The sequence below is a fragment of the Chlorocebus sabaeus genome, chromosome 15, assembly GCF_047675955.1.
Source record: "Chlorocebus sabaeus isolate Y175 chromosome 15, mChlSab1.0.hap1, whole genome shotgun sequence".
NCBI lineage: Eukaryota > Metazoa > Chordata > Mammalia > Primates > Cercopithecidae > Chlorocebus > Chlorocebus sabaeus.
In genome coordinates, this window is record NC_132918.1 from 47,681,448 (window position 1) to 47,703,171 (window position 21,724).

The 21,724-nt window shown below is 37.9% G+C and overlaps 1 protein-coding gene across 1 annotated transcript in view; it reads left to right on the plus strand.

Annotated features, from left to right (window-relative positions):
* The window catches only part of SLC9A9 (solute carrier family 9 member A9), a 592,312-nt gene that overhangs the window by 480,307 nt on the left and 90,281 nt on the right, over positions 1-21,724 (plus strand). The window contains exon 14 of the mRNA XM_008008833.3: positions 11,127-11,206. Within this exon, the coding sequence (XP_008007024.1) occupies positions 11,127-11,206 (80 nt within the window). The remainder of the gene's footprint in view (positions 1-11,126; positions 11,207-21,724) is intronic.

Genomic DNA, 21,724 nt, shown 5'->3' on the forward strand with positions numbered 1-21,724 from the left:
TTTCACATTGCATGTCTGTATCAAAACATCTCATGTGCCCCATAAATATATATACCAACTATGTACCCACAAAAAATGGTTTTAAAAAATAATTTAAACATTTAAAATAAAACCACCAATTATAATTAGGAATTTTCCTGTTTCTTTATCTGTTAAATAGTGCTTCATAGGCTTTTCACCAGATATAGAATTCTGGTTTGATGGTTGTCTTCTTTGAAAGTCAACGATTTAAAAATCACATTCTGTTGTGATCTGGCCTCCTTTTTTGTTTTGTTTTGTTTTGTTTTGTTTTGTTTTGTTTTGAGACAAAGTCTCGCTGTCTCCCAAGCTGGAGTGCAGTGGCGCCATCTCGGCTCACTGCAAACTCCGCCTCCCGGGTTCACGCCATTCTCCTGCCTTAGCCTCCCGAGTACCCGAGTAGCTGGGACTATAGCGCCCGCCACCACACCTGGCTAATTTTTTTGTATTTTTAGTACAGACGGGGTTTCACCGTGTTAACCAGAATGGTCTCAATCTCCTGACCTCGTGATCTGCCCACCTCCGCCTCCCAAAGTGCTGGGATTACAGGCGTGAGCCACCGTGCCCGGCCTCTGGCCTCCATTTTTTCTGATAGAAGTCAGTTGAATTTTTTTTAATTTCCTGGAACATAATATGCTCCGTCTTTCCCTGGTTGCTTTTAAGATTTTTATCTTTATCTCTAGTTTTTAGAAGTTTGATTCCTATATGCCTAGGTTTTTTAAAATTTATCCTAATTCGTTTTCACTGAGTTTCTTGGAACTCTCGGTTGATATTTTCATCAAATTTAGGAAATATTCAACTATTGCTTTTTGAAAAATTTTTGTTCTCCATATTCATACTGCCCTCTTTCTAGCCCTCCAATCTTATATATATTAGGCTACTTAATATTTTTTTCTTATATCACTTAGGTATTAGTCTATTTTAATCTTGTTTCTCTGTGTTCTACAAATTGCATAATTTTTACTGATCTCTTTTCAAGTTCACTGACACTTTCTTCTTAGTATCCAATCTGCCCTTAAGCTGATCTAGTAAATTTTTAATTCCAAATATTGTACTTTTTGGTTCTAGAAATTTTTAATGGCTTTTTTTTTTCTTTCTCTTTTTACTATTTCAGTGGCTTTGGGGATACAGCGGTTTTTGGTTACATGGATGAACTATAAAGTGGTGGAGTCTGAGATTTTAGTGCACCCATCACTGGAGTGGTATACATGGTACCCAATGTGGAGTTTTTTAATCCTTAGCTCCTCTCAACCTCCGTCTTCTAAGTCTCTCAATTTCATTATGTCACTCTGTATGCGTTTACATACCCATAGCTTAGCTTGCGTTGATAAATAAGAACAAAAGTTATTTGGTTTTCCATTCCTGAGTTATTTCATTTAGAATAATGGCCTCTCACTCCATCCAAGTTGCTGCAAAAGACATTATTTCATTCTTTTTTATGGCTGAGAAATGTCCAATGGTATATATATACCACATTTTCTTTAGCCACTCATTGGCCAATGGGCACTTAGGTTGGTGCCATATCTTCACAGTTGTGAATTGTATTGCAATAAATGTACGCATGCAGGTGTCTTTTTGATATATGGACTTATTTTCCTTCGGGTAGATACCCAGTAGTGGAATTGCTGGATCAAATGGTAAATCTACTTTTAGTTCTTTAAGAAATCTCCATACTGTTTTCCATAGAGATTGCACTAATTTAAATTCCCATCAGTAGTGTATAAGCATTCCCTTTTCATCACATTCATGCCAACAACTATTGTTTTTTGACTTTTTAATAATGGCCATTGTTGCAGGAGTAAAGTAGTATCTCATTGTGGCTTTAATTTACATTTCCCTGATAAATAGTAATGTTGAGCATTTTTTCATATTTTTTTGCCATTTGTATTTCTTCTTTTGAGAAATGTCTATTCATGTCATTTGTCCACCTTTTGATGGGATTATTTTTCTTGATCCAATTGAGTTCCTTATAGATTCTGGATACTAGTTTCTTGTCAGATGCATAGTTTGCAAATATTTTATCCCATTCTGTAGTTTTCTCTATTGATAATTTATTTTGCTACACAGAAGTTTTTTAGGTTAATTAAGTCCCATTTATTTTTGTTTTAGTTGCATTTGCTTTTGGGGTCTTAGTCATTAATTCTTTGCCTAGGTCAATGTCCAGAAGAGTTTTTCCTAGGTTATCTTCTAGAATTGTTATGGTTTCAGGTCTTAGATTTATGTCTTTAATCCATCTTCAGTTTTTTTTTTTAATAAGGTGAGAGAAAGAGAGGTTCACTTTCATTCTTCTACATGTGGCTATCCAATTTTCCCAGCACCATTTAAACCATTCCATTGGTCTATGTATCTACTCTTTCACCAGTACCATGCTGTTTTGGTAACTATAGCCTTAGTAGTATAATTGGAAGTCCAGTAATGTGATGCCTCCAGATTTGTTCTTTTTGCTTAGGATTGCTTTGACTCTTCAGGCTCTTTTTGTTCCATATGAATTTTAGAGTTGTTTTTTCTCATTCTGTGAAAAACGATAGTTATTTTGATAGGAACTGCATTGAATCTGTAGACTGCTTTAGGCGGTATGGTCACTTTCATGATATTGATTCTTCTAATCTATAACTATGTGATATGTTTCTATTTGTTTGGATCTATGATTTCTTTCAGCAGTGTTTTTGTAGTTCTACTCATAGAGATCTTTCACCTCCTTGGTTAAGTATATTCCTAGGTATTTTATCTTTCTTTGAAGCTGTTGTAAAAGGGATTGAGTTCTTGATTTGATTCTCATCTTGGTCACTGTTGGTAGACAGCAGTGCTACTGATTTGTGTACATTGATTTTGTAACCTGAGACTTTACTGAATTACTTTATCAAATTCAGTTGTCTTTTGGAGGGGTCTTTAGGGTTTCCTAGGTGTACAATCATATCCTCAGTGAACAGTTAACTGCTTGACTTCTTATTTTCCCATTTGGATGCCCTTTATTTCCTTCTCTTGCCTGATTCTAGAATTTCCATTTTGTTCTTTTAATACCATTTACATCCTCCCGAAATCTTCACTTGTGTTTTCATTGTCTCTTTGTCTTTAAATTCCCTAGTATATTTTTTAGAGTATTTTAATGCCATTGCCTGTTAATTCCAGCATCTGAGCCATTTGAAGTTCTGTTTCTATAAGTTACGTTTCTTCTGGCTCCAGGTCATGCTTTCTTGCTTCCTCCCATGTCTAGCAGTTGTTGTGACATACTAGGCATTATGAATATTACATTGAATGGAGTGTGGAGTATTCTATAAAGGTCGCTGAATTTTATTCAATCAATCCGTTAAAATCTTGTAAGCCTTAGTTCTATGCTTGCCTTCCTTGATACATTTTCATTTCATCCTCGGTTTTAGGGTATGGTCATTATTCTAGAACATTGTGTTTACTCATAAAGCATGCTTTTTTCTGAGGTCTCAACAGAATAGCTGACTTTTGGCTTTTGCTGGACCAAACTGCAGTGTTTCCTAGCACCCTGTGATCTCAATCTCTCCATTTATTTCTCAGTTTCACAAGAGTTTCTCCCTGCAAGCCTTTGTGAACCTCAACCTGTGCATGTACAGGTCAGTGTTCAACCAAGGACCTATGGGAAACATCTCCACAGGCTTCTAGGTGTCCTCTCTGCAGTTTCCTCCTCTCGGTACACAGCCACACCAGCGGTACCCTGACTCCCGTCTCTAGCTCTTCAACTCAGTGAGACTGCTGTTCTCTGCTTGAACTCTATCTCCTTACCTTCAAGGGAAGAACTTACAGGCAGCAAGTCAAGGAGAATAGAGGGCTCACCTCATTTGTTCCCTTCTTTCAAGGATCACAGTCCTTTGCTGCCAATTATCTAATACCTGAATCCTATCATATGTTTATGATCCAGTTTTCTGTCATGGCTAGCCATTGTGAAAGTGATGCTGAAGTGGTTTTTGTAGGAAGACATATTGTTTTGCTTTGTTTTTAGACACATACAAAATACTAAAGAATGGAATCACAAATCTAAATGCGAGACTCTTATCTTTACTATGGCAGTAGTGGCTCTGGGTTTTGTTATTAGCATGAACCAGGATCTTCTTGTTCCAGGGAAAATTGTTTGTTAGGGCATGTGTGTGTATGTATGCACACATGCATGTGCTTGTGAACATGTATATATGAGTTATCACGCTAACTGAATTATGAAATGTGTCAGGTATTAGTTAAGAATATGATGAAGCAGGTACAGTGAGATGCTGTGAACTTCCTCCTCTAAGTTGGTCCATCACTTTTTGTCTTTGTATTTAATCTTCAATCTGTAAGATGGGTATATTGGACCCAGGATAGTTTTTGATATACTTTTAAGAGGGAACATATGTCTTCTATACCACAAATGTTACTTTTGTGAAAGCACTTCATAAACTGTAAAAAGCTATACAAATGTAGGCCTGAACATATTATCTCTTTCCAAATTGTATTTCAATACCTTTCACATCTAGAATTTATTATTCCAGTATATCATTGTATTTTCTATTGCTGCATAAAAAATTATCCTAAAATATAGTAGCTTAAAACAACCCACATTTATTATCTCAAAGTTTCTATGGATCAGGAATTGGAAAGCAACTTAACTGAGTGTTTCTGATGCAAGGTCTTTCATGAGATTGCAGTCAAGATGTCAGCTAAAGTTAGAATCATCTGAAGGCTGGACTGAGCCTAGAAGATTTGCTCCCATGTTGGCAGAAAGCCTCCGTTCCTCACTGGCCATTGGCAGGCATACTTAATTCCTTTCCACATGGATCTCTTCACAGAGCTTCTTGAGTGTCCTCACAAGAGGGCAGCCAACTTTTCTCAGAGCACGTGGTCCAGGAGAGACAGCAAAAAAGAAAGCCACGATGACTTTTTATGACCTAATCTTGGATATGACACACCATCATTTCTGCTATATTCTATTTATTAAAAATGAGCCATTAAGTATGACCCACACCCAACAATTAGGTCCCATCTTTTTTTTTTTTTAACCTTCAAAGAGATTTTTTCTCAATTTTAAAATTTTTAATTGGCATGTTGTAGTTGTACATACTTATAGGGTACAGAATGATAATTTGATACATGTATACAATGTGTAATGATCAAGCAAGATAATTAGCATAGCCATTACCTCAAACATTTCTCATTTCTTTGTGTTAGAAACATTTAAAATCCTCTCTTCTAGCTATTTGAAATTATGCAATGAATTATTGTTAACTATATTCACCCCACAGTGATGCAGAACACTAGAACTTATTCTTCCTACGTAGCTGTAATTTTGTACCTATTAACCTCTTTCTATCCTCCCCTCCCAACTACCCTTCCCAGCCTCTGGTAACCACAATTCTACTTTCTACCTCTAGGTAAGTTTCATGCTTTAAAGGAAAAAGTATCAAAGAATGTGTTGATATATACTTTAAGACCACCACAATATCATATAATATTTTCCTGAACCAAAGAATTTATTTACCTCTGGATTAACTTGGATCTACTATACAGACAAAGTTACCTGGACCAAGCCCTTTCTTTGTAGCTAAAGCATGAGCCAAGCCCATCTGGTAGTCAATCTGTGAGATCCCTGTGTCATCTTAACAGTTTTATCCATCTGTGGCTAGTTGTCTCAGTTTTCTTCTCTCTAGGCATGTATTTTCTGACTGTATCTTCCTGGTAACATTTATGAATTTAACTGGGCATTAGGATGGTGAGAATATTTTTATAAAGTGCTTTCTATGTAGAGGCTAAGAATTAATGATTCACCCTTTAAAATGTAAATTTGAAAAAAAAATTCTATTTGCCTCTTGATTATATACTATGTTCCCTCTTCAGAACCCAGAATTCTTTCTCTTTAGAGGCATGGAATCTGATCCTCTCCTTGGTAATTAGAAAATCAAGGTAATGCATTTGAAATTGTTACACAAATATACTCCGATTTGGAAGGAGACAGTAGGGCAAATGTATTGGTAACAAATTCTATTCACATGCACTACCCTAAAAAGTGCTTTCAAGCCCATAAAGAGCTCTGCAGATTTGTTATGGTAATTATTTGTCTTTGTTATTCTTGGTGCAACTTCCACTGACATTAATATTGAATATGAAATCTTGAGCAATAGAAAGGAAAATCCTCTCTCTCTCACTTAATCCACTGAATCCCCCTGAAATGAGGAGCAATCCCATATGATTATCCCAAAGCAGAATTCATCCAGTTCACTTAGCAAAGTCCTCATATTTGAATATTGACAGAGGAACGTATTTACGTTTGTCTAGTTCTTTTGTCTAGTTCTTTTTCATCAAAGTTTACAATAAACAATCCCTTCTTGCTTTGCTGTCTGTTTTTCACAGATTTCTTGCCAGAACCTTTGTTTTCTCTCAGGGGTTCAAATAAGCACAAAACAGAGTACCATCATAATTTTTCTGTTGCTCCCTCTCTAGAGGGTGTTAAATATTAGGGGATCACCTAAAAGAAAACTACCCACTGCCTGCTATTCTCAGTCACTTCCCAACCTCTGGTCTATTGCCTTATTTAAGGAGAAAAAGATATCAAATACCCCAGTCATTTTTAAAATTTTCCCAGAAAAAAAGAGGTTAATAGAAGAGCCAGAAAATCCCCGTGTATCAAACATTCTGTTGCTTAGAGTATCTAGTTAAATAAAAGTTGAGATTCCACATGCTTGACCCACCAGTTCCCATTTACAGCTGTGAAACACGAGGCTCAGAGTTGGTGTTAGTAGTAGTAGTATTACTAAAGTGTTGTAACTAAACTCAAATCTTGGTCTTCAGTTTCTGGAACCTATGCTTGTTCTAACATGCACACCACATCCCCTCTGGAATAAAGATCCTCAAAAGAGAAGAAATATTGCTAATGATAAGAAAAATACCATCAAGTTCCAGATTTGACTTGTGATGACTGCTCACATCTATTGTCCTTGAGGTGTGAGGTGATCTCTACTTCAGAAGAATCCAGATAGATTGATGCTACCTGCTGTCTGCTGCCCATCTGGACCCTCCCGTGGGCTGGCTCTCTGTGCTGCCTCATCAGATACCTTCCCTGTTCCAGGGTGATTTCAAAGGCCGGCCTTCCCTTAGCACGTTTATCTTCAACCCCCAGTGCACAAGCAGAGCACACACTAGACTAACTCATTTATTTCTACTCATTTATTGATGGCCTTTCATAACCAAGTTATTAAGTCATCAATAACTTCAGAGAAATAAACGAATGGATCCGGAACTGGGTCAACAGATATTTAAAACATATTCTGAACATTTTATCTAGGATCAGTATAAATGTCAATGCTGGGTCACCAGTGGTATTTTCCCCACCTGGGAAAACATATTTCACAGATGTTTTATTCTAATTAGATCCAAGCTTATTCCTCATAAAGTATTGAAATGAATAGTGTCTCCAGTCACCCACATAAAATGAAGGTTTTTAAAAAAGAGATTGCATGTGTTAATAATTTTCCAAAATACTACCTAACGTGTGTTGCTCCCATCAGCTGACCATAAATATCCCTGGAAGCTTTGCCAAAAATAGAGTATAAGCTCTTTCAGAAGTGCTTATGAGTTCTGATATATTCCCCTCGGGAAATAAAAAGGAGAGGAAAAGGAGAACAAGAGAGGATTTCTAAGACCTTGGGAAACCCTTGAAACCAGTATCTAGAAGGCTAAAGAAATTCCTAACACTAAAGTTAAGCTTCTATGGGAACATTTTCAAAGCCACTGGCAGTTCACCCAGCTGAGGGGAGCCCTGCATTTTCGTTATGTTTCAGGGTACGTATACCTGCTATATCCCAGCCTGCAGGAGGAGCATTCCACTGTTCTGACCTCCCCTTTTGCACTAGTTTGCTCTCCATTTGTATCCTGGGGCCCCATCTAGATAAGAGAAATCTTGCCTGCTTAGGGCCTCAGTATTCTTGGAAACCTATATGTATCCCAGTTACATCAGTTTCCTCATCTGTAAAATAGGAATAATAATAGACCACACTTCATCAAATAATTATAAGAATCTGAAGTGTTAATATATGAAAAGTACTTAGAATGGTGTCTGGCATATGGTAAGTGTTCAAGAAGTACAGCTATTACTGTTGCCATTAATAAAAAGTCTTTTCCATATGATTAGGACCTAAGAGACCAGCCAGTCCAATTTCCTCAATTCATTTTACAGACAAGGAAACTGCAGCCCAACGAAGTTACGTAGCCTATTAATAGAATGTCCGTGCTTTTGAATTAAAGGCTGAATTAGAAACCTGCAGAAAAACATTCTCTCTGAAGTCCGGCAGTCCTAGACTAAAATTCCAATTGTTACCTTCTAGTTGTGTGACTTTGAACTCACTTCTTTCCTTCTCTGGGACTCTCTAAAATCCCTATGTGCAAAATAGGTACAATGCTACCTACCTTGATAGAGTATTGTGAGAATTGAAAAATAATGACTGAAAAACTTAATGACTGGATAATGTAACTAGCATTCTGCCTGGGAGTTCATGGGCATTCAGTAGCTTGGGCCCATCATTATTAGGAACATCATTCAGCTGCAGTGCTGCAGACTGGCTACCAGAATCCCGGCCCCTGATTGCCAGTATAGCTCACCACAACACTGCCCACCCTTACATTAAAAACAAAAAAAAAAGGAAATTTGCTCTCATTCCTTTTTATCAGCTTTTTAAATGACTTTCTAGTCATCAGTAGATATTATCCACTGTCAAAAATCACCTATGATTATTGATGGATAAAAATCTGTGTATCCTTATTCTTAAAGGAAAGGGTGGGAAAAAAGGCAAGTCCCCACCCTTGGCCCTGAGCTTTTCATAACTAGTTTAGCTCAACATGAGCAGTTTTGCTTTGCCAGATGAACCCCAACATGCTGTTGAGAAACAGTGGCTCAGAAACAATTTGCAGATGTTTGAGGATAATGAAGAAAACGCTGTGTGCAACAGTGATTTTGCAAATCTGACACAGTTGCTCTGGTAGAAATGCTTAGAGAAAGGTATGGGGAAGGACAGAAATTGAACCAGACACCCTGGTTTCCTTTCTTGAGGAAATGTGCATAAATTCTGACTATAGACAACAAGGCATGGCACTCCAGCCGTATCAGAAAACAGAGACCTGTGGAACTCTAATGTCCAGGAAAAGATCATCAGTGTCCCACAGCAGGGATTGGGAGTAGGAATGGATTCCATGACCAAATAACTTTGAGACGCACTTCCTGTTGAAGATTTGCGATGCTCATTTATAAATGAAAGACTGAGAAGTTCTACATTTTCCTTTCTTTTATTTTAGGTTCAAGTGTACATGTGCAGGTTTGTTATATAGGTAAACTTGTGTCACAGGGGTTTGTGATATAGACTGTCTCATCTCCCAGATACTAAGTCTAGTACCACTAGTTGTTTTTTTCTGACCTCTCCCTCTTTCCACCCTCAAGTAGGCCCCAGCGTGTATTGTTTCCATCTTTGTGTCCATGTGTTCTCATCATTTAGCTTCCACTTATAAGTAAGAACATGTGGTATTTGGTTTTCTCTTCCTGCATTAGTTTAATAAGGATAATGGCCTCCAGCTCCATCCATGTTCCTGCAAAAGACATAATCTCATTCCTTTTTTATGAGTGCATATTATTCCAGGGTATATATGTACCCCATTTTCTTTATCCTCTCTACCATTGATGGGCATTTAGGTTAATTCCATGTCTTTGCTATTGTGAATAGTGCTGCAATGAATGAGAAGTCCTCCGTTTAAGAAACCTATTTAACACTGTAGACCCCATCCTTTCCTGAATGATTAGCACAAAATTTCCATCAACATCAAGTGAACAGTGATGCACTAGGAGACACTGGTAAACTGCAAGGCTTGAAAAATCAAAGATCTTAAGACAATCAATGAAAAAGACAATGAAAAGTTTGGGTTTTAATTTCATTGTGAGTCTCTGCTTCGGCCATTTTAAACAAAGAATAAATGGCTGACTAAAAGCAAAGCACGCTTTGCTTTCTTGTGGGGGACAGAACAGCAGCGTCTACTGGTACACATATGTTTCAGGGGTTGAACACAGCCTTTTGTGTCCAGCTATTTATCATTAACCAATGATGGAACTGGCTAGAAAAGGACAAAAAAATAAAAGCAAATCAATTTGAGCTCATCTAAGGGCTGGCTGTGGAGCGTCCAGTTGACTTTCATTGTCTTCCGTGGGTCATTATATCCTCAGAAGACTATTCATATTACTACTGGACTGCAATTCATGACACAGTTTGGGCATGAAAACGGGGGGTCCAGACATAGCAACAAAGCCCACATTAAGATATATAAATGTTTTTAATGATGAGGATAATTACAACTGATTGAAATTCTCTTAACACACAAAATGGAATACAGTAAAAATGCCACTGGATACCCTCCTTATATTTTTTTATCTGTCTCTAAAGCTCACAAAATTTTACTTTCTTTCCTTTTTTATCCATATTTCATCCTCTTCTCTCACAAAAACACCCATCAAACACTTTCTCTTCCTCTTTTGTCTTTAATTCCTTATCATCCTCTCACCCTTTATGGCCCTTGTGGGAAAGAAAAAAAAGAGATAGACAAGCACATTCAATTATTGCAGTCTTCTCATCAGGAATGTCTATTTCAAAACTTCATAATCTAAGCAGAAATATATCAAAAGTCAACCAATAGCCTTTGGCAGTAATCTATCAAATAAAATGAATAAAATATAGCATAACACTTATTAGACTATTATCCTCACTTTAGCCTTGACCTTTTGGTAATCCATAGATAAATATCATCCAAATTTGACACAAGCAAACTGTAAAATTCCCACAACAGCACTATGACAGAAATGTCATTTTTATTGATGTCAAAATAGCTTTTCTTAGCTATTTAATAAAATTGGGATTATTAAGAAAAGTAAATGTTGAAATACTCCAAAAGGGTCTCATCCACATAGCAAGATTTATGAGCTACTTTGCCTGGCAACTGCTTCACCATTTAGATGAAAATGCCTATACTTAGAAAGGTTTTTTTAAATGTAGTTAAATTTAATTTGGTTTGACATGTATTTTTATATTAAAATGTGTTTGACTGTTTACCCATTGCCTTTTTCTATTGTTTCTCCCCAGGAAGCAAATAACTTGGATAAAAACACAACGAAAGCAGAGAGTGCTCGGCTCTTCAGAATGTGGTATGGCTTCGACCACAAGTATCCTTTGATAATAACGATCTCACAGATCCTGCTGCAGGCAGAGAATTACTTTAAGCTCTTAATCATTGAAGTGTGCACTCCTGCTCTTCAAGAAACACCGAAAGGTAAAGTGAATTCACAGCCAAACTTATAACAAGGAATGATTTCATAAAATAAAAAGCAGGGTAGTCCATATTTAAGTGTTTCAGAGAGCTAAAGTGAAACTTCTCAGAGTCAAATTTATCTAGTGTTTTCCTGACTATAATGCCAGTTGATAAAATCATATAGTCCTGAAGAAGCTGTTTTGCTGTTCTTCCCTTTGTAAAGCTCCTACTTCTGGTCAAATTGGTCAAATAGGCCTGCTTGATTAAGGGCATTGTATGAACAGTTTTAGCAGCCTCTGGCCAGGGTAACCCAGCCAAAGCTCCTGCACCCTTCTCCCAGGAAGCCATTGGTGTGCTTTTGTTTCATGCTGTAAAAAATGAAGGAGTGGGAAGGAGTGGGGACAGGGGACAAAAATAAATGGGCCAAGGAGATGAATCCAGTTCATCAGAATTCATCATAAAATAGCACCGCTTTGTTTTCCAGGCAGACTTGAATGAGCTTTTTCCACTGAAGGGCAATTTTTAAAATCTGGCAATCACTGTAAACATAGTAGCTCAGATACACCTTGCAATGTGATTTGTGGGGCTAAGTCAGGCCTGAAGTGTTTTGCCATTGTGAGCTGCAGTAAGCAGTCTGTCTCTAATCCCAGGCAAAAGCTCCAAGGAAGAAAGGAAAGGACTGCACTGTAAATTGAATGTGTTGGGTCTTTGTAGCTAGTTTTCCAGTCACAAATCCCTCTCCTTTCAGTGAGAAAATGTCAGTCACTGGATGATTTTAAGTGCCTAAGCAAAAATGATTAAAGCCAAACAGATCAATGGGAGAGGAGGAAGAATTAAGAATAGGGAAAGGAAATTCAAAGAATAGGTGAAGAAAAAGAGGTGAAAATGGACAGGGAGAGGAGGCAAGAGAAATAAAGGAAATTTACAGCAGGAAGGAAAGGAAAGCAAATTAGAGGAATGACTGGAAAATAGAAAGCAAAAATTAAGAAGTGAAGAGAAACCAATTGAACCTTGCAGAGATAAGCAAAAGTAAAACAATGTGCGAATTAAAAAGCAATTTTGCAAAAGTAGAGCATTCCAAGAATTATGAAATGGTGATGTGGAAGATAGAGGATTTTTGAGGTTAGAGTTTGGTTTTTTTCATAGCTCTGTTACCTATGGCCAGATACCCTTTCTTGCTCAGTCTTCAGTTTTATGGACAAATGTCGGTTGCCACCATCTTGAGAGAAGTCCATCTTAGCCATCAATTATTTCTTAAAGGTTCTGGTATCTCATTAACTACCTGAAAACTTTCTGATCTCTCTAAGGGAATCTAGTTCTTAGAAAGTTATTGCTGGTTTTTGCTACTGGTTGATCTCTCTTTGGAAGCAGAATTTGCCCCTGCCATTGCTTTTAAGTATCTGATAACCCAGTTTGTTCAAAATTATAAAAATTTGACTAACGAGTAAACACAATGAGATGTATAGAAAGAACTCAGTAAATCAGAAATGAGATAAAAGATGTTTTTGTTCAAATTCTGACAATGCTATGAAGAAAGCTTTACAATGAAGAAAAGGAATAAAGTGAAAAAAAAAAACCTTGAAGACAAGAAAATAAAAGTTGGAGCCCATCAAAAATTTTAGCTTAGGGCAGTGACGCTAAATTCAGATGATGTCATAGTTTTTGTCTCACTTTTCATTAGGGGTTTATTTCCATATGATTATAGACAGACTAGCAAAAATAAAAGCAGATTTACACTCTCAGTCATATCTCTTCTCATGGTAGTTTATCCTCCTGCACATTCATTCTAGAAATTGCTATGCTGCCACCACTACACAAATATATATTCACTTAGATAATGAAGTTTTTGTATCTTAGCTATGCTCTGAATTTATACATAGAGAGTAGCAAGCAAACAGTTTCAACTATGTGGCCTCTTAATATATCTGTTATTTTAGAGCAAATTATCCATTTGGCATTTATGTTCATTCTATTGTTCACCCAGAACCCAGGCAGTGTGTCCTGTGAACCTCATAAGTTAGGCTATGCCAGCCACCACCAGTGTAGAGATTAGCCCCTCACCCTGAGATCAGTTTGCTGGCCTGAACCAAAGAGAAATTGTCACAAGGCTGAAAGAAACTGGCTGTGTAGTTTGGAGCTGTTAATGTTTCATTTCAGTAAAAATGAATCATGCAAATGAGGTATCACAAATAATTATTGACAAAAGAAAAAGAAGAATATATAACTTTATACACACCTATATCAGTCAGGGTTCTCCAAATAAACAGAATCAGCAGAAGTGCTTTACATATCATATACATATAGATTTATTTTAAAGAATTGTTTATACAGTTGTGGGGGCTGGCAAGTCCAAAATTTGCAGAGCAGGCTCTCTGTCTGGAAATTCAGGCAAGAGCTAATACTGTGTAGTCTCACACTAAAGTCCATCAAGACACCTAAATAAGCTTGATTATTAACAATTCTATATCCATGATATCTCTTACTCTACCTATAAATCCTCTTGTCTCAGTATGTTCATAAATTCACCATTAAAACAATGAATAATTAGGACTCCTTACATGATACAGTCCAGAGCTCACATCTTGAACATTTATTGGCAATATATTGGTGTGATAACAAGGTTACAGGTTTTTGTTGGTCACCCAGAGAGCACCACCCTGAAGGAGTCCCCAACTTCTGAATCAGATCCTCAACTTTTTAGGGGCAGAAAGTTAAATATTCAAAGACTCCAGGAGTGGTTCAGTCTGATAAAAGATGGACTCACTGTAGCCAAGCTCAAAGGAGGCAGTAGTACATACCAGACACCAAATTCCTAAATCGCCAAATCCCCATCGTGGAGGGGAGGTATGGGCAGGGGGAGATACTGTTCAGCCATAAGAAGGCTCAAGTCACAGTCTTGTCCCTAGAGCCCCTCCTATCCTACTCTTTCCCCCTGGCTCACTCTGCTTCAGCTACCCTGTCCTTCCTCAGGCACACCAAGCACACTTCTGCACCCAGGCCCTTGCACTGGCTCCCTCAGGCATTTGCTTGCTTCCTTCTTTACCTCTTTCATTCAGCTTGTCGGTGAGACCTTCCTGGCTGTATATCTAAATGTCTAACAGGAGCTAACTCTCTCACTCCTTCCTGCTTTATTTTTTTCACCGTAACACTTAACCACCATCTCATACAGAATGGACTTTGTTTTAATAGTTTCCTGCAACCAGGATATGTGCCTTCCATAGACAGATATTGGGTCTGTTTTCATTCCCTGGTATGTCGTCAGGGCATAGAAAAATTCCTGGCAGGGAGTGAACACTCAATAAATATTTGTTGAAGGAATGAATGAATCAATTAAGCAAGCAAGCAATATTTTCTATCCAGGGCACCTTCATTTCAGGCATTGATGTAGCAGGAAAATCCAATTAATTATGAGAAGGCTGCTAAGTGAGTCTGAAAGCAGAGCAAGAAAGAGTGGATAATATTAATGTTTTCATCCAGGCTACCCTGTGTAGACCCCCAGCCTAAGTGTCTCACTCCCTAGACAGGAACGGCCACTCACAGCAGACTTAAATCCCTATTGCTTGAGCTGACCTCCTTCCTATGGTTGGTCCCTCCTTTGTTAGGTTTGATTAGTACAACGATCTGGCACATTCAAGCCTAGCTCTGGCTTAGAAGCCATTCTCTGAGTGACGTTGAATACATATGTCTTATCTCACCAATCATGTTGATTTTATTATAACAAACTCAAAATTGTAAAGCCACCTATCATCCTCACTAGCAATCTTTTATAATGAGGAAGCAAGAAGAAGAAATCGATGCCCCCTTATTCGTATTTTAAGACATCAGATAAAACTATTTGCATGGATTCGCAGTGTTACAGCTGGTATGAGAACCTCATGTTGCCTTATTCATAGGTGACTAATGATGTTGCTTGACTATCTCCTTTCTAGAGTCTCTTTCCATTCTCTCATTTACCATCTCTCCCCTTAAACATGTGTATAAATTAGCCCTACAAATGTGAATGACACAGGATAAGAATGACCTTTTCCAAAATAAAAAGGGCAGCCTAATATCATTTTTAGCATTTCCTGTATGCCAACATCAATTGAAAATAAGGACTCATTATGTGGTTGCCAACATTTTATAAGTGTAAAGAAAGTGCAAAGAACAATGGATTGGCAAGTTGACACAGTGACAGAATTACATAAAGCCACATGGATGGAGATTTCCTTCCCATCACTGGTTGGAATGAAGGGTGCGCTGAGGTATTGCCAACAAAATGAAAAGCCCACAGCAGGACGTGTGGATGCTGAAAATGCTTGCATTTCCCATTCTAAAGGGTCTGGCAAGGAAAGTGGCAAGTACCAGACCCCATCTTGTACAGGCTAAGGCAGATTAGGAATCCACTTCAAGAAATGTAAACATAAATATCAGGGGCATTCAAAATGATACTTGGAAACCACGTATTTAATAGATTTAAATGTAATGGCTTTTTAGTCTTAACTAAAAAAAAAAAGAAAAGAAAACCCTTCCCCTCCTAAAACTTGACAGAATTTTTTATATCCCACACAGTCATGCTTATTTTAAGTCATAGGTATGAATATTGTGAACAGCAATTTCCATTTTAAATAATGATCCTGTACTGCAGTTTTTTCCCTATCCTGACTAGCTGAAACACCCATGAATTATTTATTGGGGTAGTTTGCTGTGGCCTTGTGAATGACTTGAGTTTACTTCACAAAAAACTCTCAGAGGAACAAGGAATGTTATTTCTGTGATCCCAGTTTTATAGATGAGGTAACTGAGCCCAAGAGAGGAAAAAGGCACATCCAAGGGTACTGATGGACTTGGAGCCAGCGTTTGTAATCAACAGAGAACAGGCTGTGTCCACCTAAGCAATCCAAGGATCTCAGTGCAGGTGGCCCATCCGGTGAGTTCTGGTAGCTTGAACATGACTGTGATGCCATTTTCATAAGTGTTCCTAGTGTATAATTGGTTGTTTTAGTCTGATAACTTCTTTGATGGTTCAGCAAAAGCCTCCCCCGTCTGAAGAAGTGTGTTTTACTTTCAGTAGCAAGCAGGAGAGATAGCAGAGGATGTAAGTAATCTTTTGTTCAATGGATACTTTGATTGCCCACTATGTGGAGGCAGTATACTAGGTACTGAGGATAGTCATGGTTGACCCTCGCAGTGTCTTGCTTTGTACCTCATGGTGGCAAAGTCCTTTGAAATCACAGGTGGTCCCTAGCACAGAAAAGGAAGGCACTGGCATCTTCAGAATTTCATGGGGGATGAACTCTTTAGGGGAGCCAAAAATTAAAATCATTGGTAGCTCTCACTTGCAAAATGTAAAGATAACTCCACAAGTAGTTTCAGAAAGCAACGAAATTTCAGAATATTTGAAGTAAACATAAGCAATCAGCTTCCTAAAGGCTCTTCCTAAACACATTCTCTGATGGCATCCGCACATGAATATGCACATAGCATTATAACTGCTTCTCCCGGGAAGCTGGCTGTAGGGAGGAGCCCAGCTTGCATTGGGCTGCAATGCAGCCATCACTCCCATCCGCTGGTTAATAACACCTAGAATACTATTATTATTTTGGGATATTTAGGTTAGCTTTTGGTCATCCATATCCTCATGGGTGCTGCTGTAGAAAAATCTCATAGAAAGTCTTTGACTTTGCACCTAAGTAAAGTGGATTATAGCTTCTTGAAAGAGGCTGGGTTCAATGGCTGAACCCTATAATCCCAGCACTTTAGGGGGTGGAAGCAGGAGGATCAATTGAGCCCAAGAGTTTGAGACCACCCTGGGTAACATAGCAAGACCCCATCTCTACAAAAAAAAAAAAAAAAAAAAAAAAAATTAGCTGAGCATAGTAGCGTGCACCTGTTGTCCTACCTACTAGGAAGGCTGAGGCAAGAGGATCACTTGAGCCCAGGAGTTCAAGACTGCAATGAGCTATGATTTTTGCCCTGCCCTCCAGCTTGGGCAACAAAGTGAGATTCTATCTCTTAAAAAATCCTGGGAGAAAACATCAGCTTCTTCCTGGACGCCTGAGTTCTTATGATTTTTGGGTAGGAATCAACACGGGAATTTTAACAGTGTCTGGAAACATGTGCAGTCTTTTGTTCAGGTAACAACTTGGATCTTCCATAATTTTTTCTTCCACGTAATAGGAATGATACATACTATCCTCTGTTTTGGCTGAATCCATCAGAAAAGTTGGCTAGTTATTAAAACAGCTTCCTACTGATGGCAGCTGATTCACTGGCCTCTCAGAACCAACACATTTAAATAGTGCAGTTTTCTCAAGACTCTATGGCCTAAATACATTGCACTATTCTTTAGTCAGTATAAAACTCTTCTGGAGACCTGACAAGTGACTACACATTTGACTTTATGAATTGTTACCTAAACACAATGGATTCCCCACTGTGATTATAAAGTCTTGTGGGTCCCAAGATGGTAACTGATTTTCGTACCATGATCCTGGGATGCTACATAAGCTTTGGCATCTCTGCTTTGTTTTGCTTTTTTCCCTGGAAAAGTTTTAATAATATTTCTATTAAATGAAAATGTTTTCATATTTCAACTTCACTTTACACAAATGATATGAAGATCTAGATTTACACAAATAAGAAATCAGAAGGTCGCTCCTCCCCTTGTAGAATGGATAAAATAAATTCCTTTAAATCAAATTAAATATATTTATTATTTTCTCAGAGCAAAACACCATATTAGACTTTCCTCATTCATTTATTCATTCATTTATCACATTTATCAAGTCTACCACATGCCAGGCACCATCCTGGGCACTCGTGATGCACCTATAAAGAAATTCCCACAGAGCTATCATTCCAGTATGGTTCTGTTTCAAAATTTCTGATTTACGGAGATCTTTTCAGGAACACATCTATGGTATAAAGAAAGACACAGACATTCTACTAGTGGTTTTTATCAAACGGAAGAAAGTCTTGTCCTGTGGCCAGAAGTTATTGATTTGCTATTATAGCCTGTCTACTTACTAGTTATGTAATTTTAGGAAAGTTATTTAACCATTCTGTGTCTCCATCGCTCATCTGAAAAATAGGGATAACGGAAGTCCCCACCTCGTGGCTTTGTTTTGATAATTAAATGAATTAACACAAAACACTTAGAACAGTGCTCAATACACATATTATCATTATTATTTCTACCTCCACATGTCTTAAAGAGAGGCATCATGGAATGTGTATAATACTGTCGTTTATTATCTGAGTGACTAAAATTTCCATTATTTTATATACTGTAATAATTTTTAGTTGCAACAGCTGTATTTTAATACCATTTCAAAGTTTTTAGTTTCCATAAAGAAAAGGTTTCACTTGGGCTATAAATCAGACATAATTATTCTTCTTTGATTTTGAGTAAATGGATGGAGCTGGGTGTTAAGCTGTTCTTTTGTGTCCTCTGTTCTGCACATGCAGTTGTTTCATTTATGACTTTTCTAACTTATAGTCCATCATCTCATAGTTATTTTTCTGGAAATTATACTACAGATAGCAATTTTGACTTGATAGAGAAGTGCAGCAATTTTTCTCTTCCACAATGAAAGCAATACAAGCCTTTGATGATAATTATTCCTCTTGTACCTTACTGTGATAAAGGAAATCTTTCAATTGCACCTTTCAAGTGGAAGCCATGGTGTTTTGTTATTAGCAGTGTGGTGTTATATTGAAGATTTCTAGGTCAGTACTGAATTATTTTATTAGGAAAAAAAGAGAAAGGAAAGATGATAGGGCTTTAAAAATATGTACTACCTTAATACTGCCAGTATTGAATTTAGTTTTAATATTTCTTTCCCATGAAAAAAAGAGTAGAATGTTTAAATGTCCTTTAATTGTTACTTGGTCACTCCTTTTCAACTGTAGGAGCCAAGATATTTGCAGGCTGCCAACGAGTTCATGAGCTACCAGAGACACATTATCAGCATGGGCCATGGCTGCCAGCTTCACATATTACCACTGCCAGTGAGACATAGTCCTGGGTCTAGCTCACAGACTGCAGTTATTCAGCATTTGTCTGCATGTGAAGCTGTGATAGACATCACACAGAGTGTTGGGCAGACATGTCTCTTCCCTAATTAAGGTTTACTTCACAAGGTTGATGGTGGTGATTCTCAACGTATGTCAAACCAACTCATGAGAAAGAGCAGACAAAGAGATTATCATGCTGGTGATTAATAGAGGAAAAGCTTGTTGAAGAAATAAATGCTTTTCTTCCAGTCATGTGGGAAAGGGTTCATAGAGGAACTGGGATTTCCTAACATGAAATTAAAACACCAGAAGGGAGAAAGAGCTTTCCAAGAATAGGGAGTGACATGGGGAAGGTCCTGTGGTGAGTGTGGCATGAATAGATGTGAGAGAGTCTGAATAACCCACCTGAAAAGTACAGAATTACAGGAGAGAGAAAAGAGGCAGACTCGAGGGGCAATGAATAAGCCTTTGAAGTCAAGCGTGAAACCCTTATTCTCAATGCCTAGTGTGATCAGAATTCTCTCTTGTTGGTTAATATTTTACATTTTTTTGGTTACTGAAATGGCTAAAGGTAGAGTGATGTGGTACAGGCTAAATTATTCTTTCAAGTTTGCTTTCTGTCACAGATCTTACTACTGTGAGGCTTTGGTTAGTTTTCATATTTCTTCCCCCAGAAAAAGATAATTATTCTATTATATTTTATTCAATTATTTTAACTAAATTGAATTTTAATACTTCTTCCTTAGGGGGAAAAAAGGCTTCTGCCTTCTTCTAAGCCACAAAGATAAAGAAAGAAATAGTGATTGCCCTTAAGATGCCAGCATCTTAATGAGGTAGATTGGTGGCACCATCCACCAATGCTGAGAGTTATCACAAAGTTCTGAGCAAAAAAGTGTTTTCTTAGTTTGTTCAGGTTGCTATAACAAGATACATTAGACTGGTAGCTTATAAACAATAGAATTTTATTTCTCACAGTTCTGGAAGCTGGGAAGTCCACGATGAAGATCCCAGCAATGTCCATGTCTGGTGAGGACCCGTTTCCTGATCACAGGATTCACTTTCTTGCTGTATCCTCATGTGGTGAAGAAAGTAAACAAGCTCTCTTAGGCCTCTTTGATTAGGGCACTAATCCCATTCATGAGGGCAGAACTCTCATTACCTAATCACCTCCCAAAGGCTCCACCTCTTAAGGTGATCACCTTGGGAGTCAGGTTTCAACATGTGAATTTAGGGGGACCTAAACATTCAGACCACAGTAAGTGCTATGGAAGCCAGAGAGGGGTACAGCCAACTAAACAGCTTTGGAGAAACCAGAAGTCACACCGAAGTGACTTGAGAAGTGGCTGACAAAAGAGTAAGAATCTGTGAGGAGCGGGGCTGAAAGTATGAAGGACTTTGTGGCAAGGAAACAGCTCAGGCAAAAGCCTGAACAGGATGCAGAGTGTTCAGAAAATGATGAAAAGTTCAGGGCAACTAGTGGGAAGTGAAACCAGGGAAGTATCATGTGCACAGATTGTGGAGGACTACATGCGTCACGGTTAAGAAAATGGATTTTATGTATTGACAGCAGGAAACCAATGCAGCACTTTAAGCACAGACCACAGAGTCCTGTTTGTTATAAAGCAGAGAACTGGTGGCTGTGTGAAAGCTGATCTGACAGGGAGAAGAATAAACTGAAAATAATCCATGATCCAGGACAGCTTCCCCGCGAAATACCCACCAGTTTTCTGTGTGGATAAAAATGTAGACAAACATGTTTCATTCTACTTTGAAAACTATTTTAGAGCATTCAGTGTGTGTTCCCAATATAAATGAGTTAATACATAAAAGTATCATTAAGAGATTATTCTTAAATTTCCACTACTGAAAATTATCCAGTGGTGTCATTGTTAGGGCCAGGGTCTACTAGAATGTTTTTTAGCTAAAAAGCCAGATCAGTCTCTAAGCTTGTCTTCTAGTATTTCAGTTTCCTGTCCATAGTCAGAAACTGGAGAATTTCAACTAATCTAACAAAAGGTTTTAACTAATCTAGCAAAAGTATCTGAATTGCAATTCATTTTCAAATAAAAAGTTGTTTTTGTTCTTAAACTGATAAACTAGAATGCCACCAGCCCCTGAGCCACACTCAGCTTCCTGGAGCAGCCTCTCGCCAATAGTGACTGGCACTGTGGCCTTTTACACGTAGGAGAAGAAGCATCAGAGAGCCAACCTTTTTCCAAAGGAAACAGACACATCCTGAAACCATTGCCTTTGACATCCCTTGAAGCCATTTCCTTGGAATTCCTTGAAATCTACCAGTGTATTAGGTTTCACTGACCTGTTGCCTATAAACATGGCCAGAACTGATTTCTAGCTCATGCAGGCTGCTAAGCAAATCTTTCCTTAATCCTTTAACATGTGTTTAATACCTCAAACAGGAAAGACTATAGCAGCT